The sequence below is a fragment of the Talaromyces rugulosus genome, chromosome III (genome assembly GCF_013368755.1).
Source record: "Talaromyces rugulosus chromosome III, complete sequence".
Classification (NCBI taxonomy): domain Eukaryota; kingdom Fungi; phylum Ascomycota; class Eurotiomycetes; order Eurotiales; family Trichocomaceae; genus Talaromyces; species Talaromyces rugulosus.
The window spans coordinates 470,685-495,348 of record NC_049563.1 but is presented as its reverse complement, the minus strand read 5'-3'; the positions used below and the strand labels follow the sequence as shown (position 1 = coordinate 495,348).

General features: G+C 49.3%; 8 protein-coding genes across 8 annotated transcripts; 5 read left to right on the top strand and 3 right to left on the bottom strand.

The window, feature by feature from the left end:
• Window positions 1–1,082: 1,082 nt before the first annotated feature.
• TRUGW13939_05031 (uncharacterized protein) lies at window positions 1,083–4,913 on the top strand (the record flags this gene model as incomplete). Its single annotated transcript, XM_035488196.1, has 3 exons — window positions 1,083–4,208; window positions 4,264–4,480; window positions 4,570–4,913. The coding sequence occupies 3 exons, from the start codon at window positions 1,083–1,085 to the stop codon at window positions 4,911–4,913; spliced, it is 3,687 nt and encodes a 1,228-aa protein (XP_035344089.1).
• A 1,861-nt stretch (window positions 4,914–6,774) lies between these two features.
• On the top strand, window positions 6,775–10,175 carry TRUGW13939_05030 (uncharacterized protein; the record flags this gene model as incomplete). Its single annotated transcript, XM_035488195.1, has 6 exons — window positions 6,775–7,026; window positions 7,102–8,487; window positions 8,543–8,706; window positions 8,763–9,151; window positions 9,231–9,351; window positions 9,407–10,175. 6 exons carry the CDS (start codon window positions 6,775–6,777, stop codon window positions 10,173–10,175), a joined length of 3,081 nt encoding a protein of 1,026 aa, XP_035344088.1.
• A 205-nt stretch (window positions 10,176–10,380) lies between these two features.
• On the bottom strand, window positions 10,381–11,439 carry TRUGW13939_05029 (uncharacterized protein; the record flags this gene model as incomplete). Its single annotated transcript, XM_035488194.1, has 2 exons — window positions 10,381–11,357; window positions 11,415–11,439. The coding sequence occupies 2 exons, from the start codon at window positions 11,437–11,439 to the stop codon at window positions 10,381–10,383; spliced, it is 1,002 nt and encodes a 333-aa protein (XP_035344087.1).
• A 582-nt stretch (window positions 11,440–12,021) lies between these two features.
• TRUGW13939_05028 (uncharacterized protein) lies at window positions 12,022–14,507 on the top strand (the record flags this gene model as incomplete). Its single annotated transcript, XM_035488193.1, has 4 exons — window positions 12,022–12,138; window positions 12,198–12,250; window positions 12,310–12,524; window positions 12,580–14,507. 4 exons carry the CDS (start codon window positions 12,022–12,024, stop codon window positions 14,505–14,507), a joined length of 2,313 nt encoding a protein of 770 aa, XP_035344086.1.
• Window positions 14,508–15,169: 662 nt separating this feature from the next.
• TRUGW13939_05027 (uncharacterized protein) lies at window positions 15,170–17,465 on the bottom strand (the record flags this gene model as incomplete). Its single annotated transcript, XM_035488192.1, has 6 exons — window positions 15,170–15,754; window positions 16,027–16,194; window positions 16,243–16,497; window positions 16,554–16,973; window positions 17,026–17,063; window positions 17,123–17,465. 6 exons carry the CDS (start codon window positions 17,463–17,465, stop codon window positions 15,170–15,172), a joined length of 1,809 nt encoding a protein of 602 aa, XP_035344085.1.
• A 333-nt stretch (window positions 17,466–17,798) lies between these two features.
• On the top strand, window positions 17,799–19,348 carry TRUGW13939_05026 (uncharacterized protein; the record flags this gene model as incomplete). The annotated part of the gene is made up of 5 exons (XM_035488191.1): window positions 17,799–17,870; window positions 17,933–17,989; window positions 18,047–18,500; window positions 18,562–18,739; window positions 18,793–19,348. The coding sequence occupies 5 exons, from the start codon at window positions 17,799–17,801 to the stop codon at window positions 19,346–19,348; spliced, it is 1,317 nt and encodes a 438-aa protein (XP_035344084.1).
• A 939-nt stretch (window positions 19,349–20,287) lies between these two features.
• On the top strand, window positions 20,288–22,378 carry TRUGW13939_05025 (uncharacterized protein; the record flags this gene model as incomplete). Its single annotated transcript, XM_035488190.1, has 3 exons — window positions 20,288–20,884; window positions 20,950–21,104; window positions 21,163–22,378. 3 exons carry the CDS (start codon window positions 20,288–20,290, stop codon window positions 22,376–22,378), a joined length of 1,968 nt encoding a protein of 655 aa, XP_035344083.1.
• A 547-nt stretch (window positions 22,379–22,925) lies between these two features.
• Window positions 22,926–24,389, bottom strand: TRUGW13939_05024 (uncharacterized protein; the record flags this gene model as incomplete). The annotated part of the gene is made up of 1 exon (XM_035488189.1): window positions 22,926–24,389. The coding sequence occupies one exon, from the start codon at window positions 24,387–24,389 to the stop codon at window positions 22,926–22,928; it is 1,464 nt and encodes a 487-aa protein (XP_035344082.1).
• Between the last annotated feature and the right edge of the window lie 275 nt (window positions 24,390–24,664).

The following is a 24,664-nucleotide window of genomic DNA, read 5'->3' as shown; positions in this document are numbered from 1 at the left end:
CCGCCTGTGTACTGGATATGTTGCATTGTGCATCAGTAGCGCCAGCCTCTAGCTCTCCAGGCGTTTTCTAGATCCATAGAAGAAGGCGCTCTGGCTGCTGACGCGCTTTGGCGACTGCTTTGACGAGAACTCGATTATTCTCCGTGTTAACCCGTACACAAGGAATAGAAAGAGAGGCGTTGCGAGCAGCAGCAGTAACAAGAAGATGGGAATATGTAATATTACAGCAATACGGTACCCCCCGCAAGTTATAACAGCGAATAAGCACGCGACGGGGCCCCACTGCAAACACGACACTGCACTGCCATTGGACCGTCGCCGTACCGACTACCGAGCGGCCCACCAATCGCCGGCTCTGGCCCTCCGCCCACCAGCCAATCACAGCTGCTCCCACGGGCGGGGCTGGATGTGTGCACTGCACGGCACTGCGCACTGTCGTCGCCCGCTTCCCTGCCGGACAAGGCAAGTGCCTTCCGCCTTCCTTCCCCTCTGCTGCTGGGTGCTGCGGCTGCTGCTTCTGCGACTGCTCTGCTGCTATTGCTACTACCTGGTGCTGTCGCCGTTTTTTCGGTTCCTGCTTCTCTTCTCCCCCATCCTTCCAACCTTCAACCTTCGTCGACCTCAATTCTCTCACCCATGCTGTGAACACTCTGCCTCGCCTCTTGCTCTTCGCCCGTTCGCTCGCTACTTCGTCACCTGCGAGCAACTGTCTGCTGAGGTCCCCTCGTTCCCGCCCCCCTGCTCGGTCCCTCCCGCATCGACTGCAGTCACTGAGAGTGTGCTTCGATCGACAGTTGCATACGCCGACTGTTTCCGCCAACGCAACCCTGATTCTCTCTCTCTCTCTCTCTTCAACCAAGTATCGTTCCCTCCACCCCCCTCCAGGTGGCTTGAGAGGATTCAGAAGAAACTGTCATCTGTCTGGCCGAGTCATGAGCTTTGTAACCTCGTCTTTCTCGTCTACTCTCTAAGCCACTGCCGCAGCAGCAGTCGGGAAATAGCGAAAGAGCAATTTCCTGACTGCCTTCTCCAAACCACCTAGCCACTCACTCCCCCACCCCCCCCTCCAAAAACAAAACGACATGTATCAGCCTGGAGTAGCTCCCATGGCCCTCAACATCCATCCGGGCTTTGCGTCCAAGTCCGGTGCCATCACGACTACCCTTCGCTACGCCGAAGACGACCAGTCAGACATGGTGTCCTCGCCCCCCCGCGCCGCCAGTGGTGGTCGCCAACGCAGTCACTCGATACAACAAGAGCTGGGCCAGTCGTCGCCGCAAAGGCAAATGTCGCCTATCAAATTGACCGAACCGCTGCCGGCCCTCTACGTCAAGGCCCTGTATGACTACGACGCCGACGATCATACGAGCCTCAGTTTCCGCCAGGGAGACGTCATCCAAGTTCTCAACCAGCTCGAGACCGGTTGGTGGGATGGAGTCATCGGCAATGTCCGTGGCTGGTTCCCCAGCAACTACTGTGCCATAGTGACCAACCTCGACGAGATCGAGGAGCTCAGCTCCCACCGTATGGTATCCGATGCTGGTGACACCAGCGCCGAGTCTGGCCTGGATGACGATTATGAAGACGAACATGAAGACGAGTTTGATCTGGAACACCACAACCAGCGCGATTCTCAACCCATTCTTCCCATAGAAGGCACCGGCCCCGGCGAGCAAGAAGAAGCTGCCTTTTGGATTCCACAGGCCACCCCTGATGGCCGATTATTCTATTTCAACACCTTGACCGGAACCAGCACCATGGAACTCCCGCTGGAAAACCCATTGCTGGCAAACGAGTTTGGTCCCCGCGATCGCAACAACTTTTTTGTTCCTGACCAGACTCGCCCGCCTCCAGAAATGATGGCCCGAGGTGTGGAGCGCGACGAAGACGACTACGATGGCTCTGGTTCTGAAGGCGAAGGCGAATCGTTGATGCTGGCGTCGCGTGACTCTATTTCCCGCAGACGTCGCTCCTTGTCTGATGACGTCTCTCCGGCCACCTCCATGGACTCGTTGAACCCATCCCCCGTGTCCAAATCCACCCAACAGAAGTACACCTCCCAATCTTCCTTCTCACATCCTTCTGGTCGCCCATCCAATGCTTCTTCCATTCCGCGACACTTTGTAGACGACACGCCTGGCTCTCGCTTGAGCTGGTCTGATCTGCTGGAAAATATGCGCAATGCTATCGAAGCCTATCGACAGGCTATTCGCAACGGTGACCGCAGCGAATATGTCCGAAAAGCAGAAGACATTTCTGACCACCTTCGCTTGTTGCTCGCCGCGGGCTCGGATACTACCGATAATCACTCTGGAAACCCTTCTATTATCTCATCAAACCGCACCCTTTACCCACATTTTCGAGACATGATGTCCAAGTTTTCTAAACTCGTTTTGTCTTCGCATATTGCAACTTCTGATTGGACAAATCCTGACTCTGCTGTCAAATGCTTGCAAGAAGCCGATGGCGTCTGGCAAGGTGTCTATGGCTACGTTGAAGTCGCTAGTCAACAGCGTGGCGACAATATCAACCGCATTGTGCCCGGCTTTGTGCTCAACAGCTCATCAGGCGGTCACTGGATGAACAATGGTATTAAAAACAGCGAATCTGGCGCTACTTCTTTTCTTGAGCCTGATGGCCAGGAACTTGGTCAGGAGCCGTCAGTATCCCTCGATCTCGCTCTGCTTGATCAGATCGACTTGATGAGGAAGTCACTAGCTCTCAGTATTAGAAAGCTAGAGGAGCAATTAGTTCTGAGCCACAAGGCAATCACCCAAAAACAGCATCAAACCCTGAGTGATACCATTTGTCTTGCCGCTATTAGTGTTGTGGAAAAATACCGACCCTGGATCATGACGGTTGAGTCGATCAACCTGGCCCCGCTTGGCACAAGTCTCCAAAACCCACAACTGGTCGACTTTGGCATGCAGAAACAGCGAGTCTACGAGACTATTGCCGACCTTGTCCTGAGCTGTCAATCTGTTTCTGCCCCCTTGGGCGATGAATGGGCCGAACTACGAGGAGACTCGCTTGAGGATCGATTGAATGGAGTGCGAAGCGTTACTCGTCAACTCGAGGCCTATGCCTCGCAAATTGGGTTTTCTCTGTCTCTTTTGCAAGAGCAGATTCCTGAGCAATCGCGTGACTCTAACGACCAGACTCACTTTGTCGATGACGGCGCAATGGATCCCTTCCAAAAGGCATCGAATCGTGTCGACCCTGCCAGACGTAAAACTACCGCATCAGTTGTCCCAGCCTTACCTTTCGGACTTGATGACGACGGCAATAAAGTCCGTCGAAACATGGAAAAAGCCCAGCGCTTCTTTGGCCAAGCTCCCCCAACTACGATCACGAGAGAGCCTCTCCGTGAACCGGTTGCCGTACCTGAAGAGACACCATGGTTCTTGAACTTTGACCACGAAGGCGAAGTTTTTTATGACAACAAAGCCGATGTGCCCACTCTCAAATGTGGTACTCTAGAAGGGTTGGTGGAGCAATTGACTCGTCACGATAAGCTAGACGCGTCTTTCAACAACACTTTCCTCCTCACGTATCGCTCGTTCACTACAGCCCCGGAACTTTTTGATAAGTTGGTTCAACGGTTCAGCATTCAGCCCCCGTATGGGTTGACCCCAGATGAACTACAAATGTGGGTGGATCGGAAGCAAAAGCCAATCCGATTCCGGGTAGTCAACATTTTGAAGAGTTGGTTTGAAAATTTCTGGATGGAAATCAACGATGAAGCAAACATGAACCTTCTCCGGCAGGTTCATGATTTCACCAAAGATTCGATTGCTACAACGAAGACCCCAGGATCCCCACAGCTCTTGGCCGCTGTCGAACAGCGTCTACGCGGCCAAGATACCACAGTCAAGAAACTTGTCCCCACTCAAAGCATGCCCATCCCGAATCCGATTCTACCGAAAAATATGAAGAAACTCAAGTTCCTCGATATTGATCCGACCGAGTTTGCTAGGCAGCTGACGATCATCGAGTCGAGATTGTACGGGAAAATCCGTGCAACCGAATGTCTGAATAAGACTTGGCAAAAGAAGATTGCGCTCGGAGAGACTGAGCCCGCTGCCAATGTCAAGGCATTGATCTTACACTCCAACCAGCTTACCAACTGGGTTGCTGAAATGATCCTGACTCAGGGCGATGTCAAAAAGCGTGTCGTTGTCATTAAACACTTTGTCAACGTTGCCGATGTAAGAAAACCAACACGCTTCTAAAGAGTGATATATCAATGCTAACCTTACTTAGAAATGTCGAGCTATGAACAACTATTCTACGCTTACTTCGATTATTTCGGCCCTCGGAACGGCTCCTATCCATCGACTGGGCCGGACATGGACTCAAGTAAGCGGCCGCACGTCGACTGTGCTCGAACAGATGCGTAGGCTTATGGCCAGCACGAAGAATTTCGGTGAATACAGAGAGACTTTACATGCCGCTAATCCTCCTTGTATTCCATTTTTCGGTATGAACTAAAAACAGCGAACCCTATACTCTGGATTTTTTTATTTTGAAAAAAAAAAAACAAAAAAAAAAAACTAACATCCCTCATAGGTGTATACCTTACCGATTTGACTTTTATCGAAGACGGCATTCCATCACACACACCATCCGACCTCATCAACTTTAACAAGAGAGCTAAAACGGCCGAGGTTATCCGAGACATCCAGCAATATCAAAATGTTCCGTACCAGCTGCAGCCGGTCCATGAACTGCAGGACTACATTCTAAGCAACATGCAAGCAGCTGGTGACGTTCATGAAATGTACGACCGCAGCTTGGAAGTAGAACCGAGAGAGCGAGAGGACGAAAAGATTGCGAGGTATGGCAAAAACAATACAGACTCTTCTCCTTCCTCGAACATGACCATTGCCTCGATTGTAGCGGCAATGCGTTGATTCCCCTTTTCTTTGATGCACGGCGTTCCTTTACTGCACATTTCTTAGACTTCTTTTTTCCGTTTTCTTCACGCCTCGATTTTTCACTTGATGATGCCCATGACTCTGTGACATGATTTTACGTTTTCCTATTCGTGCCGCACATTTGCGGATTGGCCTCGTTTCACCTGCGTTTTACATCAACGCAGGGGTGTATATCTACTTTTTGGGCCTTCTTTTTCTTCTTCTTTAGAGCCAGCCATCCTACCTACATTTATGTCGCTAAGCACGCGAAGGAGGATTTTTGGCATTTTGCATTGGCACAGAGCTATCCATTCCCAAACTCTGATCTCTTATCTTCCCGTCTTTCTTTATCATTTCTTATCGTGACATTTGAGACTATGCAGGCACTAACGTTGACTTCCTTGCGTAGACTGCTCTCCGAATCAGGCTTCCTGTAAGTTCTGATCGACGAATGGAAACTGAGACTTGTGCCGCGCAAACGGACAGCCGCAACCCCCTGTCGAATGACTCGAGCCCGATGTCATGTCACATGGGAAATTCATAGCGGTGGGGCTCACCGCTCAATCCAGTCTATTCATCCACAGATGATGGAGGATCGTATTGATTCGGGTTCCACGTGGGTTCTGGTCTGGTCTGGGTCGCTGGCCGTTGGTACTCCGCGACCCGCAGACTACGCTCCGTGCAACGCTGAAGACGGAGAGCCCGAGTGCCCGAGACACAATTTGCTGCTTATCAGTATCGTTTCATTTTGGCTAGCCGTTCTAGCCGCCTGCGACCCCCACTGCAACAGCGCTACTGCTCGGCTAGTAGCTGAGGCACGCCTGAGCAAGACGACGTTATGATAATGGATCATGACACAATCGATAGATTTCAAAACTTATGCCACATCCGGTGAATCCCCATCCAGCGTCAGCTGCTATCGGCCGTCACCGCGATCTGCAATCTCCTTGAAGATCGCCAACGCCAAGGCTTTAGCGGGTATTTCTGACCATCTACCGAGATAGTTGGAAATATGACGGTTGGTCAGCCATAAATTCACACTTTGGCGTGGGTATGTTACTTATTATTCTTGTTTTATCTGTATATATTACTATTCTCTGAAAAATACGTATTATTTCAAGTATTTAATTAATATTATCGGAAAGTAACACGCCAGTAATCAAGCGGGGTCCAAATCCACTTTGCTCAGAGCCTCAGCAGATCACCTCGTTAATTTAGAGATTGTCATCTTGTTTGAAGTGAATACTGAAGATATTAATAGTTACTACTATAATAATCATCATACATCGTTAATAATATTAATTCCAACGAGGCACTTAACTTTTTTCACAGCTATGGATTGTTCTCCACCAGCAGGCAGTTTCAACCGATCTTCCAACTTTCTTTCCTTCCACTCCTTGTAATAATCAAAGAAAATAGAAGATGGCGATGCGCTGACTAGGAGAATTTGCAGAATCTTTATAATCATGGAAACGCTTTTTCCACGGTTCTTGATTAGTTATGGAGTCTATTATTTCCTACAACGTTGTGAGGCTGGTGCTCACCAGGGGATACGAGAGATACGACATCATCTATCACCTCTCGCACCAATTGATGCATCGATTTGTATGCACGAGATCCTGCACCACAACATGAAGTTCAATGCCCAAAAGAATAATGTTCGCGCTGCATCTTGTGCGATTGGCAGAACCGGAAACCTTGGGATATCAACGCTATGTCATCATATCGTCCCATGACGCAACGCGAGGTTATCATCGGAAATGGCCAATTCAGGGTTCAGAATTGATGCACTTCCGACATCAATTAATATCTTCCATCGCGTCCAAAATCTTTTTTTTTGCTGTCTTTCCTCCTCGCCATGTCCCCAAGTTCCAAGAAACACCCCGGCGCCTCCGACGTGGAGATCCTCAACGAGCCCGACTGGACTCTAACGCATAATCACCGCGTGGGAACGCGAGGGCGCGATGCACGGTTTATGGGCGTGACACACACGGGCGACGAAAGACCGTTTGAACTCGAAAAGATTGCAGAGGAAGAGCTGGATCAGCTGCGCGAGCAGGTGAGCAAAGGCGAGTTGATTACTGTGCGGGATATTATGACCAAGCAGAAGGTATGATGATGATGAACATGTATTTCTTCTTGTGTTTGTATGTGTGTATGTATTGACGAGGGCTGATTCGGGCAGGACTTTCATCTAGAGCGGCCGGATGTGCATCCTAATTTCTGGAGATATGTACTGCATACTACTGAAAGCTATATCAAGCAGGAGCAGCCGTGGCCCATCAATAAAAAGAAGGAGGAGGAACAGGGCAAGAAACAGAGGGAAAAAGAGGCAGAGGAAAAGGAGCAGAGGGAACAGGAAAATATAAAGAGACCAGGCGGTGAGAAACAGAAACAAAAAGAAAATGAGCAGAAGAAAAAAGGCAGCGGAGAGGACGAAGAACGAAACGACAATGCAAATTCCAAGCCAGCAAGCTCACCAGAAGAAGAAGCACTCCTACAATACCTACGACATGAGCAAGAATATCGCTCATTAATGCAAACGGATGATGGCAGGGGTCGCTGTCCAATTCAAAATGAGCGTCTTCCCGAGAAAATCGACGAAGCAGACCAGTTCAGCCCCGACAGCTGGGTTCCTCGCAGCGATAAATTGATCCGTCTGACAGGAAAACATCCTATGAATGCTGAAGCCAACCTGACCACGCTTTTTGAAGCTGGCCTTATCACACCTTCGCCGATACACTACGTCCGCAACCACGGCGCTGTGCCACATCTGCTCTGGGAAAACCACAAACTAGAGGTGGTAGCGGACAAATACTTGGTTTTTGGCATGGACGATCTGCAGAAGCAATTCGAGAGCGTCAATATACCCGTATTCATGGCTTGTGACGGAAATCGCCGGAAAGAGCTTAACATGATCATGAAAACCAGGGGGTTTAATTTCACTGCTGCTGCTAGTGGTTGCTCTTACTGGCGAGGGGTCTTACTCTGCGATGTCCTCATGTTCGCAGGCGTTACGCAGCTCGTGGAGAAGAATCCCGAAAAACAGTTCTGGGTCAATTTCGAAGGCGCAGACACACTCACTGAAGGGAAATATGAAACCTGCATCCCCCTCGATTATGCAATGGACCGAAACAACGATGTGATGCTCGCATACCAGATGAATGACCACCCTATTCCACCAGATCATGGATACCCCCTGCGCTTGATTCTTCCCGGCTGGGTGGGCGCGCGATCTGTCAAATGGCTCGCGCGGGTTTGGATTTCTGACCATGAGAATGGTAGTCACTATCACATCTACGATAACCGGCAGCTGCCCAGTTTCATCACCGATACCAGCTCTGACATTGCGCAAACCATGTTTCGCCACCACAGTACCATCTGTAACGAGCAGATGCTGAATTCTGTCATTGCAAGGCCGGCGCAGGGGGAAAAGATTGATCTGGTGGATGTGAAAAAGGGTAAGATGTATCGAATTACCGGATATGCCTACAACGGAAGCGGAGATGAAATCGACAAGGTGGAAATCAGCCTGGATGGTGGAGAACATTGGCTGTACTGTGTTCGCAAGGTACGTTTCACGTTTACTTGTATTTTATGTGTATATGTTGAGTGCTTTTGAGTAGTATCCCGATGCGCCCATTCGGCATAGCCTAAAATTCTGGACTTGGTTGCATTGGCACATCGATTTGGACATCACCAAGCTTATTCGTGCACAAAGTATTATTGTTCGTGCTTTTGATGTGCATAAAAACACGCAGCCTCCAAAGCCTGTGTGGAATATAGAAGGGTGAGCGCATCGATTTACACCTTTTCTAATCTATTACTGAGTTGCCTACAACACAGAATGATGAACAACTGCTGGTATGAAGTGAAACCTGAAGTGTTCGACGATCCGCAAAATGAGGAAGCATACCTGCTTTTCCGCCACCCAGTAGATGCTGGAAATGGCAAGAATGGCTGGATGGAAGAGTCCACCGAAGAAAGGATCGAAGAAGTCAAACGCAAGGTATCAGCTCCCGAAAAGCAATTCACTCGACAGGAGGTTGAGAAGCATGGCAATGAGGATGATTGCTGGATCGTCGTCAATGGCAATGTATACGATGCTACTAGTGTCCTCAGTTGGCATCCCGGTGGGAAAGGGGCTATTATGGCGCATGCTGGTATCGTGCATATGGAGACAACGGATGAATTTGAGGGTATCCACGACGATTACGCTCTGGGACAGCTGAAACGTCAGTTCATTGTTTCTTTACATGTTATTTTTTTCTCTCAAAAAAGTCCACGAGAGTTGCATGTTCTGACATCGTATAGAATGTATTATCGGAAAGGTTACGCAAAGAGCAATGGACTATATGACAAAAGACGCCGAGCAAAAGAAGCAGGAAAGATCGCAAGTCAAACACGACCCCGAAGCCGCCTTGGATAAGTACAAGTAGAGTCTCAAAGCCTAAAGTTGTCCGTAGTAAATGCTGACAGTCGAACTCCAGGTGGATTCAAGCTAGACTTCTCAACAAGGCAAAACTGTCTGAAGATACCAATCTTTACACATTCGGACTCCCGCCACCGACTACGAAACTAGGGCTCGGAACTGGCCAACACATCCAGGTTGGATTTCATTTCCAAGACCGCCTGGTCGTCCGTCCTTACACTCCAGTACGACCAGTCATGGAAAGCGAAGATGACGGCAGCTTCGACCTAGTAGTTAAAACGTATTACCCAGATACAACCCAACCCGGTGGTACCATGAGCAACATCCTGGACTGTCTTCGGCATGGCGAGGAAATCGAAGTCAAGGGTCCTGCAGGAGATATCCAATACCAGGGGGGTGGCCGCTTTGTCATTGACGGAAGAGAGCACAGATTCAACAACGTTTCCCTAATCCTCGGTGGATCAGGTGTCACTCCGGGTTATCAAATAATTGCTCGAATTCTCGAAGACCAAGAAGACAACACAAAGATCAAAGTGATCGACACAAACAAGTCCGAAGCCGATATCCTGATGAGCGGCGATTTTGACCAGTTTGCGAAGAACCACGCGGACCAATTTGCGATTGTGCATGTGCTCTCTCACGCCAGTGAGAACTGGAAGGGTGAAAAGGGCCATATTACTGAGGATATAATCAAACAACATGCCTTTGAGCCGGATAGGAACAATGTGGCGCTCCTTTGCGGTCCACCGATGATGATTCAGAAAATAGCATTGCCTGTTTTGAAAGATTGGGGGTATGAGGAGGATAATAATTTGTTTGGTTTTTAGTATATACAAGTATTATCATTTTTATAATACGACTTATTTAATAATGATTTAGCTAGCGTCCCCGAGGAACAAGTACTATGTAGAGGATTGTGGTTCAGGGGCTGGTTCTTGGAAATTTTATTATCTATGAAAAGCACTATCGTTCCCGAACGTCCATAAGTCTAATGTAAAGTATGCCTTAAAGCAAGGTCGGTGAATATCACGCCTATTGTTGCTCCCCCGCAGACGCTGTCTTACCGACATCCTGAAACAGAGTCCTTTTAATATCAGCAGCGACAAGGCCGCTGACTTCCTCAGCAACAACGCGCTGTCCATCTCGCACGACTTTTCCTAACTGCTGATCTCTTGCAGGGCCACCTCTGCTGGTGCCGCCTTCAATCCCACGGGCCGCTCGTTTCACTTTTTGACTTAGGTCCATGATTTGTTTGCTTCCGTAGTCACGAGTGGTGAAGAGTGGACTCTGACTGAGCGTTGCTACCCAATATTTGTTCCATAACAGCGAGAGGAGTTGAGTGTCGAGTGTACTTTTGAAATGTGATACCTCGAGGGCATAATACTGCGAAGCGTGCGCGCCAAAGTCTTCGACCTTGTTCAACGGTATGCTCTGGTATTCGTCGTCCTCGGTTCCCTCCTTGGGAGCGGTATAGCCATCGGGGTACGTGCGGAATGCGCCGATTTCAACCTTGCCGGCAGAGATGGTACGATCTGGGTCGATAACGACAGCCACAAAGGGATCGCTCATTTGTTGCATCGCCTGCGTCGACACATCGATACCCGAGAGCCAGCACCCATACCCTGGATGACTGTGATACCAACCAACCGCATTCTCCATCCTGCCAGAATCCCGGCAAGACTGTAAATATCCAACCATGTATTCATTCGCATCGTCCTGAGCGTTGACCCTGGTCTCCGTGCCCTCGACAGGCAATCTGAATGCGTCGGTGACGACAAATGTCTCAGCAGCAATATAGCCCTGCATCAATCCCATGACTTCTAGCGAGCCGCCCGATCGCGCGTGCATCACCATCTTGAGCATCGCGACGGCCGAAATCTTGACCGATTTGAAGTATCGCGGGTCAGTCCTCCATGGCTTGGCGTTTGAGAGTTCGTTGTGAGCGGCTTCATCGTAATTGTAGAGAGCATCTCGCTTGGGATCTGCCAGCTGCACGGAATTTTCGAATTCTAGAGAATAATCACTAAGTCAGAGAAGAAATAGAAAGCTGTCGGTGACGGTCATACCCCAGGACTGCTGTGCAGCCTCCATCATGTGGGTTTGAAAACCTTATGGCCAAGAACGAGAGGTGGAAAATATGTAGATAGAGTGAGGGTATCCTTCTCAGAAGATGAGATCAAATAGGACGAAAGGAGGAGCATAAAGACAGCGGATGGACAAAGCAACTCGAAAGTCGAAGCTGACCGATAAGGAAGTCGATTGCGGAGAACAAGTGGGGGAGCTAGGCTTCGGCGCCTGAGGCATCCACAGCGGGCGGCCAGACGCGGCAGAACCCGATCAGGTGGGCGGTTGCCCTGGCGACGCGTGAGACCAGCCGCTTTCTCGGCCGCGATCGCTGCTGTGTACACAAAGACTTATCACGTCGAGCCAGCCCTGCTTTTGACCCTCTCCCTTCTCTTGATACTACCAACACCACGCTTCATGGCTCTACGTGAACTCGATTGATTGATCCTACACCCTCTTCCCACGTTCTCTCGTTCACTTGCTATTCACGATTTTGCCCTCCACCCGGGGTGACGGCCTGCCATTGCAGCCGTCTTTGTCTTGATACCTTTCCTTCATTCCACAAAGCCCACCTACCCGGATAATAAGCCGCGACCTTTTATTGCGAATATGTCGGTCGACACCAGCGATTTGACCACCCAGGTCAACAAGATCATCAGTCAGCTGCACGGGATCTTCGATGACATTGGCGTGCCCAACCATGAAAGGGAGGCGAAAGAGACCGAGGTAAGACCATGAAAGAATCTGAGTTTTGGTCCCTTTCATTCAGTTCTAATTTCTCGCAGCTTTTCGGGGCTCTTTCGGTTACCCTGAACAATCACCTACGCATTATCAACAAGTAAGCGCGTCCCCACTAAATCTTCTAAGATTGCTTCCTCTGACTTGTTCTGTGTAAAGTGAAAAAACTGCCATGGTCGAAGAGGCAGAGCACCTCGTCCAGACGATCAGGCAGATGGAAGCCTCCCTAGACGACGAGAAAGCAAATGGACAGTACGATCTTAACCATGGAGATCTTCGTATTACGTTTCCTCTGAACCGCTGCATTGCGTTTCTGAAAGAGAAATACTCGGCGATCAGCAAATTACACCGCGAACGTTTCGAGCAAGTGAAAAGTTTGTGGCACCTAGCCCTACATCAGACGGAAGCTTAAGCTAACTTATACTACAGAGCTCGTGGAGGCCTTGGAGTCATATTCGTCTCATCTGGAGTCATCTTTTGTGAAGATTGCACTTCCTCCAACATCCCCCAATGCCTCTATTCCACCCAATTTTGATCTCTCGCCATCGTATGTTGCAGCTTTGGACAACGAATTTACTCGAGTGTACGAAGAATACAACAAGCGGGTTCACCTAGTAACGGCAACCTCGGAAGAGATTATCAAGCTATGGGCCGAGCTGGGAACGTCTCAGGCGCAGACAGATTCCACGATCGTGAAGTATTACCGTGACGCGCCAGAGCAACTCGGTCTTCACGACACCGATCTTGCAAACCTCAAAGGCAAACGGGATAAGCTTTTGGACGAGAAGAGAAACCGCGAAAGAAAGCTGAAAGATCTCAAAACCGCCGTTGAAGGCTTGTGGGAGCGCCTGGGAGTGGATGAACGGGACCAGAAAGCCTTCCTTGCAGCTAACCGTGGCTGTGGCCTGCGTATCATCAACGAATTCGAGGAAGAGCTGGCCCGACTGAACGAACTAAAACGACAAAATCTGCACCTATTCGTCGAAGATTCAAGATGCCGCCTCCAAGAGCTCTGGGATGACCTGTACTATTCCGAAGAGGAAATGTTGGACTTCACACCAGCATTTTCAGACGTTTATAGCGATGCCCTGTTGGAAGCTCATGAAGCTGAAATTGTTCGGCTTGAAGCTCTCAAAGAGCAGCGAGCTCCCGCTTTGGAACTTATCACCAGGCACAAGAACCTCATTCAGGAACGCGATTCTCTCGCAGCCTCGAGTCAAGATGCATCACGTCTTATGGCTCGCGGTAACAAAGGAGAAAGACGCGACCCAGGCAAGCTCCTTCGAGAAGAGAAGATGCGCAAGAGGATTTCGAAAGAATTACCCAAGGTGGAAGTCGAACTCCGAAAGCTGTTGGAGAAATGGGAAGACGAATACGGCCGACCTTTCCTCGTCTACGGCGAGAGATACCTCGACGAGCTTACTCCCGCGGCTTCTAAAATGCCCCCGCGTTCGAAAACGCCCTCTGGACCACCCCCATCTAGTGCTGCTAAGGCAAGACAACCTCAATCTCAAGGAACAGTTAGAGGCGCACCACCACGCTCAGCTACCAAAACTCCCACGGGGACCATGAGGCGCAACCAGCCACCACCTTCATCTGTCTCAACCACGACCCAACAAAAGTCTCCTTCCAAGATCCCTTCTCGCGTGCCCTTGAGCAATATGCCCCATGGAAACAATTCTCCAGAGCGCCGTCAGCCACAAAACTCTTATTCTTCGAATACGATACGAGGTAAAATGCCACCGCGCGCTCCGCCGCCAAAAATGCGTGACTTGTTCAACGACCCCAATGAAGATACTCCGGCACCCAGTTATATAATGGAGCCGTCGAGATGCGAGAGCGTCTTGTCTAGCCGAAGCACCCGGCCAATCAGCCTAGATGATGTATACGATGATCGTCAACAACGGTCTTTCATGAACCAATCACTCATGTCACGGAGCAGGGTAGAGACTACTAGCTCTCATGGCTCTTCCCAGTCTCTTCATTCGACAGCATCGCGGGAGATGGCGTACCCTTCTGATTCATCATACTCACTACGCCAACAACCGCCGCCGCCAGCTATGAGACAGGCGTCCAATTCGACTATCCAGACGGCATCAGGCTCTGAGAATTGGGAAACCTACGATGATGTTTCGGAACCCGAGACTGATGCAAGTGATGTATACTATGCCAAGCTCCGTGCAGCTCATGGAAAGCGGTTTGCTCCTGATGACCAGCAAAATGTGATTCAAATGGGGAAAAAGATGAAAGGCATCCGCAGCGTTGGGTCTGACGAGCGCATCATCGAGCATAATGGCCAATTTGTGCGAATCGAAGGAAGTGACGGAGGGTGGACCGACGAATTGGATTCGTATTAGATCAACTTTATGCGACCTGAACGATGAGCTACGATCTGATGACTTCCACGACTGACGTATGAACTGACACGATTACGTTTGGTCCATGGTTTTCGTCCCCCTTTTCAGTCACTGCAAAGAGAGTTTTTTAATTTTTCGTTCTCCTGAACCTCTGCCAAATCTTGGGTGATACTCGTTATTTTGGCATTGGAGTTTTTGCTTAATGCTTTCTATTAGTATTGTTTTATTCATGATCCGCAACGAGTGCAGGCAAACATTGACTGGGTACATGATATTTTCTTCTCTTCTCCTCGTTGATATTGGGTTTTGTTTTCTATTCAAAGGTATTTTATTTTTTGCATGTTTATTTTTGACTCAGCGTGAAGCAGTGTGTTTGATTTGGATTTGATATGGTTATTCTTCGTTACTGGTTTTTGGGTTCTTAATGTATTTACTGTGCGGTCTTTATTCTTTTTGTACAGAGTAGCTTCGTCTCTTTTACCTGTCTCTTTTCGACGGTGGGAGTCAAGAAGATGACTGTATATATCAACGGTCAGTCAATTGATTGTACTTGACATTTTCGAAATTTCGAATCTTCTTGTAGATTTGGCTATTTCAATATTTCTCTATTGTACATTGTAGTTTACACCCAGTATCGCTTTCAACATTCGCATAATACAATTCTATTCCTTCGGCGCCAATGACCCCATCCACGACTTATCCGCATTCTCCATAGCCGGCGCCTGGACCGGCGTTTTGGGCACTCGACAAGTATTAACATGCGTAACCTCCGGTGTCGTTAGTCTCCTAGCTTCCTCGAGCCTGCGAACCGATTCCGCACGGCCTAGGATAGTCAGGGTCTCCGGGATTCCGGGACCAGGAGCACTGGCCGAAAGAGCCCAGCGGAGATAGTGGTATAGTTCCTTTTTGAAGGCTTTGTCTTGGGCAATGAGTTTTGCAGTGGATTCACCGTCAACTATGTTGTTAGTTTCAGTTCCAGGAGGGACAGTGTTGTAGGACTTGATATTGAATCGGTGGTTTTCAATAGTCCAGTGGCCGTCTGGGACTAGAGACAGCGCTGCAGCTGCCGTATGCAGCGCGGAAATGGGCACTGTGGTGGAGTCATTTGCAGCTGGCTTGTACACTGGGCGATTAGAAGGGGCGATGAAGAAAGTCTTGTTCCGATTGATGAATTCTTCGGGTGTGGTATATGATTTGGCGTCCGCTTGGAGGAGGAGGCGGACAACACCACGAAGAGGCGTCTGACTCTAGAACAAACGGTAAGCCAACGCGACAATTAAGAGCAAATAATGATAAAACCAAAAAATAATAAAAAAACAAAAACATACAAACAGCTGGGATTCGCTGGTGGTCACCCACCCAACTACTAACCAGCCGGCGTGTGGCTTAAGTATGGCTGAGCGGACGGGAAGCCCTGTTTTCCACACCCTATGGTCGTATGTACCAGAATGAAGAGAAAACAGGGTTGATATAGCACCCGAGGGATTCATGTAGGGGATCAATGAAATCAGCAACTTACGGCCTCTGTCCCAGCAACCAAGGTTTTGGCGGCTGCTTCGCTCTTGTCTTCCAATTCTTCAAGTTCGAGGCCGTTGGCGGCGGCGATTCGTTGAGCATGAGCCTTTTGGAGGAACCACATCTTCTCGAAGGCTACGACAGTGTTGCCCTTTGTGATTTTCAGATTAAACTAAGTCCTGTTAGCACTAATGGTCCATAAAGAAGTAGAGTATCGCACCATCTCTTCCATGTCCTTCAGTGAAAGAACGTCCGATCTCGAGGTGTGTGACCATCCAAGCAGAGCCGCAAAGTTGAGGAGCACTGGAGCCATGATTCCGCTGTCTCGAAAGTGCGATATGTCAATATCAGCGTTGCGCTTGCTCAGCTTCTGCCCGTTCTTGTCGACAAGAAGCGGCACATGGGCAAACTCAGGAGGAGTCCAATTGAAGGCGTTGTAGAGCGCGACGTGCATTGGAGTCGATGCCATCCATTCCTATCAGAGAATTAGCCAACGCGCCACCAGATTAGGAAAAGAGAAGAAGCACGAACTGTTCCTCGAATAACATGTGTAATCTTCATCTCGTGGTCATCGACAACATTTGCCAAATGATATGTAGGATGTCCGTCCGATTTGAGAAGAATGGGGTCTTCGTAAACGCGGTCTATGAAGTCCACCGGCTTCTTTCCCCCGGTCCGATTCTGGCCTGTCTTGCCATATACAAGGTCACGGAACATCGGGTATCCATCGGTTTTCAAACGAACAACGTGAGTCTCGCCACCCGCGGCTCGCTCTTCTGCCTCGTCGGGTCGGATATCAGCACATTTGCGGTCGTATCCAAGTGGAAGGCCGGCCTCGTTGCGATGGCGCGCAAGTGTATCTAGACGTTCGGCACTACAGAAGCAACGATAAGCATGGCCGGTCGATATCAGACTGTCTGCATGAGCCCGGTAAATAGCGGTTCTCTCCGACTGCCGTTGCTATATTAGCGCGGTTAAATGTTGTATGTCCGGGCATATGTACCTGTCGATATGGACCATATTGACCACCAACATTGGGCCCTTGATGCTGTCAGAAACAAGGGTATATTAAGTTTCAATTTTATATGTATGCTCCGTACCTTCATCCCATTCCAGACCCGCCCATTGAAGGTCTTCGTATAACCGTTCTTCTGCGCCAGGTATCGTCCTTTTCTGGTCCGTGTCTTCCAGTCGAAGCAAGAATTGGCCACCGGTTCGTTTGGCCAGCAAATAGTTAAAAAGTGCCGTCCTAAGCGAGCCTAGATGAAGATATCCCGTCGGCGAAGGAGCGAAACGCGTCCTGGCAGCTTTGTCGAGCACGGTGGTTTTGCTGCGGTGGACTTGCGGAGATGCAGCGCGGGATGCGACAGAGGAGTTGGCTCTGCATTGAATGCAGATCCATGCCGGGCGTGCGGTGAGGATGCGGTAGCGAGGCGATATCATGGCGCATGAAACTTGAGATCCTCGAAAAGAAAGAAAGGAAAGCGACCTGGACAAAAAGTCGACCGGTTTGGTGGTGGTCCGGACGAAAATAGTCTGCGGGAGGCGGCTGGAACGGTGATAGCGCAGCTTAACTTTCTCTCCGGCAGAAATCTTATCGCAGCTTGATTGTGCAAACAAAACCCCGTCCCCGCTGTCCACCTTTCGCAATCTTTTTTTGTTTTTTGCGTCCTATATAGCCATCGGATACTCTTCCTCCGGTCAGCAGTTGCAGTAGAATTTTTCTGCCCGCCAGGACCGACTGATTTTGGCTTTCCCAGAGTCTGTTGTCCCCTCATGCGCAACCGCCTTTTGCATGTTGCTAACAGCATTCAACAGTGGACGAAACCGCTCAAATTGACCTCTACGGTACAGTTTTTGCTCAACAATTAATCCCATCCTGCTTCTGCTAATGCCTGTCTACCTTAGAGGTCCTCAGCCTTGGACACGACGCTTCGAAAGAAGATATCCGAAAGGCTTACCGCAAAGTGAGCTTGACACCAACTATTCAACAACGTCGACGCTGACTCTTCCTTTTTACACAGGCAGCGCTATCAAGCCATCCGGACAAGGTCCCTGAAGCGGAGAGGGAGACGGCTGAGATCAAATTCAAAGCAGTACAGCAAGCCTACGATATCCTGTACGATGAGGACAAGCGTCACTTGTACGACACACATGGCATGTCCGCCTTTGATGGCTCAGGGAATGCAGGTATGGGAGGTGGACCTGACTTGGATGATATCCTAGCCCAGATGTTTGGCGGCATGGGAGGCATGGGGGGAATGGGCGATATGCCTGGGTTTGGCCCCGGAGGACGCCCCAACAAACCTAGGAAGAGCCCCAATGAAGAGACAAAATACGAAGTCACCCTGGAAGATCTTTACAAGGGAAAGACTGTCAAGTTTGCCAGTACCAAGAACGTGATCTGCGGGCTGTGCAACGGCAGAGGAGGCAAAGAGAAAGCCACAGCAAAGGAATGCTCTTCTTGTGAAGGACGAGGTAAGATATATCATTCCTTGAATTTCGAATACTGCCCGTGGCCTTGCTGACATTTCTCGAGGACAAAAAACCGTTCTTACTCGTCTTGGGCCAATGCTAACCCAATCTACCGTCCCGTGCACTGTATGCGAGGGCCAGGGTAAATTCTTCAGCCCTAAAGACAAGTGCAAGAAATGCAAGGGGAAAAAGGTGACCGAGGAAAGGAAAATGTTGGAGATATATATTCCCCGAGGAGCCAAGTGAGTCGAATTGCTTTTGTCACCGCAGTTCCCTTTTACTGACCATTCTTTAGGGAGGGAGACAGAGTCACATTAGAGGGCGAAGCCGATCAAGTACCTGACCAGGAACCGGGTGACATAATTTTCCACCTTGAAGAGGTCGAACACCCTGTATTCCGTCGGGCTGGGCCCGACCTGACTGCAGACCTTCAAGTCACACTTGCCGAAGCCTTGGCCGGTTTCTCCCGGGTTGTCGTCAAACACTTGGACGGACGAGGCATTGAAATCACGCACCCAAGAACGCCAGGCGAAGTCCTATCTCCCGGTCAGGTCCTGAAGATCCCAGGAGAGGGGATGCCACACAAGAGAAGCGACGCTCAAGGTGACCTATACCTGGTCGTCGATATCAAGTTCCCCGACGAGACATGGGCGCCCAGTCCAGCCGTGTTGGAGAAGTTGAAGGAAATTCTCCCCAAACCAGAGCCTCCGATCGAAGCCGAGACTGTGGATGAGGTAGACTACGAATCCAATGCCGATATTGAAGAGTTTGGCCAGGGCGACCCTCGTGGCGGCGGTGGATGGGATGAAGAGGACGGAGAGGGCGAGACCGCGCAGTGCGCTACGCAATAACCCTTTGATTTTATTTAGGACCTCTTAGTTGTCGTCTGGAAACGATACCAAGGCACCCGAAGTTGGTATTTGGATTCAGAGATGCAACCGAACGAGGCTATGTGGGATGATTAAAAAGATACCGTTCTTGACATCGATTGATGACGTTTATGATGACCCCCATACATAGATTGATCAGATGATAAAAATTCTGTTTCTTCTCTTCTCTCAAAAGTAATGACTCTCCATACTATGTTCCGTGGGGGTGGGTGGGGTGACTTCGGTAAGCCGAAAGACTCGGCGTGGGGTTTGAGCCGACATTATTACTATTATTACTACGGAACACGAGACTGGATTTTAATAATGAAAGCCGGTTAATGTTAAGCGGGCTAGTCCAGAAGGACAAGGTCCATTTTTAAGTGCCGGGGACAAGTAGAATGGCGCGCATATCCCACCATCCTTGCAAATTAACGAACCCTCATTGGCAGATCGGAGCAACTCCGGTGTTTCCGAGGTTATCCAGATCTCCTGCTATACGGACATGTCTCCGGGGAGCGAGAGAAGCGCTCACCGGTAACATATGTGAACATTCGTCGAACGCGCGGTTTTTGGTATTTGATGGGAATTATTGGGCCTCTCTGCCGTATTCTTGTGTCGTGTTGAGTCAATACCATACTGGGACGAAACATTGGGCAAGTCTGAGCGACGATTGGTTTTGTTAGCTAGCCAACAAATTTCGAGTCTTGTTTAAAATTTGACCCATCCCCGGATTTCTTTGCGGGGTTTTCTCGACGATATTTTTCTCTCTTTTATTCTACAACACCCCCCCCCCCCCCCCCCCCCCCCCCCCCCCCCCCCTTATTCTGACCCTTGGGTTTATTTTGTCCAGAAAAGTACTTGACTTGCCCTGTCTTCAGGCATACCCATCCATACCCTTGAAACACTGGACAATTTCTCAAAATGGCCTGCGATTCTCAAACCAGTTGCGAGGGCTGCTCTTGCAGTAGCCAGGAAAACAAGAAACCCATCAACATCGAGGACTGCCAGGAGGAGCTGCTCGCATTGCGAAGGCGAACCCAGCAACTGGAGAGCAAGCTCGCCTCGCTCAAGGTCGATGGAGTATCGAGAGAAAAGGAAAGCTCACCAAGTCGTGAACTGCGTTCCCGAAAGTGGTTTGGTAAAAATGTCAAACCGGAGATGGGGGCAATCTATCTTGAGCGATATTTGAACTACGGTATCACGAGGGAGGAGTTGACGTCGGGGAAGCCAATTATAGGAATCGCCCAATCGGGCTCGGATCTAGTCCCTTGTAATAGATATCATTTGGAGCTGTCCAAGCGAATTCGAGAAGGGATTCGGTCTGCCGGCGGCATTGCTTTTGAATTTCCTATTCACCCAATCCAGGAATCGTCTCGACGACCGACGGCTTGCCTGGACAGGAATTTTGCCTACCTGGGTCTTGTCGAAATTCTATATGCCTATCCTTTGGATGGTGTGGTTCTTTTGACTGGATGTGACAAGACAACACCTGCATGCTTGATGGCAGCGGCCACTATGGTAAGCATTTCTTCTCCGGACTGGGTCCATTCAGAACTCTGCTAAGGCAAATGGTACATAACTAGAATATCCCTTCCTTATGTCTCAATGTCGGCCCCATGCTGAACGGTTACGTTAAAGAGGAGCTGGCTGGCTCCGGAATGGTCGTCTGGAAAGGTCGTGAAATGCTGTCTGCGGGAGAAATGAATCACGACCAATTTATCGACTACGTGTCGAAGGGGTAAGCCGAAAACAAGAACAAAACCCCTCAAGAGACGCAAAGGACTAATTTCATACAGAGCTCCCTCGGCCGGTCACTGCAACACCATGGGAACGGCATCCACCATGAACGCACTCGCAGAAGCCTTGGGAATGGCCCTTCCTGGTTCCGCAGCTATCCCGGCACCCTATCGAGAGCGCGCGCAATGCGCTTACGAGACCGGAAAGCATATCGTCGAGATGGTCTTGACGGATAGAAAGCCGAGCGATATCATGACCCGGGGAGCCTTCGAGAACGCTATTGTGGTTAATTCTGCCATCGGAGGAAGTACAAATGCCCCCATTCACGTCACCGCCATCGCGAAGCACATGGGAGTTAGCCTAACCATCGAGGATTGGGATCAAGTTGGGTTTGATACGCCACTTCTACTCAACATGCAGCCAGCCGGCGAATACCTGGGAGAAGAATATTACCGTGCCGGCGGTCTTCCTGCCATCATGGCCGAATTGCTTGATGCTGGAAAGCTACGTGCCGATGTACTCACCTGCACGGGACAAACGGTGGCAGATAACGTTCGGGGAAAACACTCTTGGGATCGTCGAGTGATTCGAGAGTATAAGAACCCGTTGTTGGTTGATGCTGGGTTCCGTCATTTGCAAGGCAGTTTATTTGACTCGGCAATTATGAAGACGTCTGTTATCTCGGAGGAGTTTCGAAAGAACTTTATGGAGAATCCAGAGGACCCTGATGCTTTTGAGGGACCAGTCGTTGTCTTTGATGGACCTGAGGATTATCATAACCGAATTGAAGATGAATCAACCCCGATTGACGAGAGAACGCTCCTTGTGATCCGCGGTACCGGTCCTCTGGGTTACCCAGGTGCCGCCGAGGTGGTCAATATGCACCCACCAGGCCGGCTGCTGAAGAAAGGCGTCCACTCTCTTCCTTGCATTGGCGATGGCAGACAATCAGGAACCTCCGGTTCTCCCTCGATCTTGAACGCGAGCCCCGAAGCCGCCGCCGGCGGAAATCTCGGTTTGCTGCGGGATGGTGATAAAGTCAGGGTAGATCTCAGAAAGCGCCGAGTGGACATTTTAATCTCGGACGAAGAGTTGAAGAAACGACGGGACGAGCTGGAAAGCAAAGGCGGGTACCATGGACCGGAAAGCCACACCCCATGGCAAGAAATGTTCCGAAAGGAGACCGATCAGCTTAGTGAAGGCATGGTCCTTCGAGACGCTATCAAGTTCCAACGAGTGGCTCAGCGCTGGGATGAGCCAAGACATAATCATTGAGGTAGAAAAAGGTTACTAGGACAGTATGGGCTTTGATCTGTTAATTTGCAACTAAGAAAACTTTTAATATATATATGTCTTTATTTAATTAATAATTCTAAATAATGTGTAGCTACTTAGAACATTAAAGAATCTATGAAGGATGTCGTTAGTTTCTTAAGTCATCAATTGATGTATACATATGTGAACAATCCATTGATGTATTGATTCCATATATACCATAATCCAACAGGATCGGGCCCCATAGAATGGGTTGGCTACATAGTTCTTGTTAAGACCTCCCGGAAGCATTCAAATGTTATTTTATTCTTGCTGGCGCTATTATTAGTAGACTCAAGCTTAGAGGCTTTCGGGAAGACTCTAGACGTCTGGGGAAGCGGCACTCTTAATAGAACCAGACCTTGTCGACTGCTATCAAAGTACAGAATCACAACCGTATCTTACTAGGTATCTGACACCAGGGATGGCCCGATACAAAGATGTAACACAGAGAAAGAGACATACTCTCAGTTAGGACTAATACGTTAATTACAATATAGCAAAGAGCTCAAATAGTGCTGGCGTAGTGCAGCCATTCTGGATCCTTCTGCAAAAGTTCCATTTGGTTCGCAAACAAGTGGACCTGCACTTCAATACCACCGGGATACTGGCATGGATTCTTATCCTCCGGTCCATGTGATCTCCTCCCGTAAGAGGGGAGAATAAGCACCAAGGAGGGAACAATAGAGTCAGTCAGACGCCGCATAGTGCAAAAGCTGCCTAGCCCAATATCCAAATCCACCAAATCCGGGTAGAAATGCTCCCACGAGTTAAATAAAACGTCGTTACCTGTCAGATCCATGGGTGGATACACGCCAACCTGCATTTGACGTGAAATGAATTGGTTGGCCAACTGTAGACTAAGCTCAGTCGTATCTTCCTGCAGCGTCTTTTGAATTGCATTGATAGCCGAGGCATGCCTCTTTTCCTCCAACAGGGCTGACTGAGGAATTTCAGCGAAAACCCAGGTTGCAGAGTTGCCGAAGAAGTCTTTTGGTAGTGGCGGACTTAAACGTTGACTCATATTCGTGACCAAAAAACCTTTACTCATCGTAGATGGGGTATTGTTTTCAGGTGTTAGCCGCGTGCGGATAATGCATCTCCATAATAGTGCTACGACTGCTTGGAAACTTGTAGGTTGGTTTGCTGATTCTGCTTGCAATGTTGTTCTCAAGTCCTTGAGACTCTGAGCAGATACCCAGAATATTTTAGCAACTCGCTCGCCATTTCCTATCGCCACAGGCCTTTTGACTGTCGGTACATCTTTATATGCCAGCTCTAATTTTCTCAGAGCATCGGTATCACCTTGTATATCTTCTTGGCAAAGTCTAGATTTATCATGCATAGCTAGAGAGACTTGTGGATTGCTCTCCACTTGAGAATAGGTTGAAGACCCATCTCGGGCTCTCTGGAACCAGTGTCGTATAAAACCCGCGAATCCAGAGGCATCGGTAATTTGATGAGCGACCTGGGCCAAAAGAACAAACCCACCATTGATAAAAGTGAGCTGGAAGGTAAAGTTGTGCGAGACCTCTGGCAAGTTCATCAAACTCGCGCGATCAAGCCCATCCCTGAAGCCGGCTATGTTGATGGCGTCTACTGAAAAGCGGCCATTGTGATGCAAGCTACTGAATTCTATATCAGGCATTTCAACCACTTTGAACTGAATAGAAAATGACTTCTTGACAGCGATGCAAGGCCGACCCCCGTCTACGGGCTTGACAATTTGGCCGAGGATTTGTGGATATGCCAACACTCCGGGGCTAATTGGCTGTAAAAAAGATACGAGACTATCTTGCAAACGTGAGACAAGACCCTGCGCCTCCGGGGAGGAAGCAGATAGATTCCCATTGGTGGAATATATGAAAGCTTTACAGGTGAAGACAGGCGGCACCTGGAGATCGCACGATGAAAGAGGGTATTGGGCCTCAAAGGGATTGTGCGGACCAACTGTGTATGTTTTTGTCACCATTATGATCCTTATTTTTTGAGGCCAAGAGTTTTGGCAGATTACCAAGTGGCTATCTCACGCGGATTAATGGAAGGAATGATGTCTGCGGATGGTATACCCCAACTTTGTACCAGTAATGGACTCGGCGAAACGATTAATTTGCGTGATAAACTTGCAGAATAACGGGCCATTGAAAATACAGAAAAATAAGCCGAGAAGTTGGGAATCAAGCTGCTCGGGATGATTTTATGCCGATACCACATGCAGAGTCGCTGACCGAACGAGCATTCTATGAT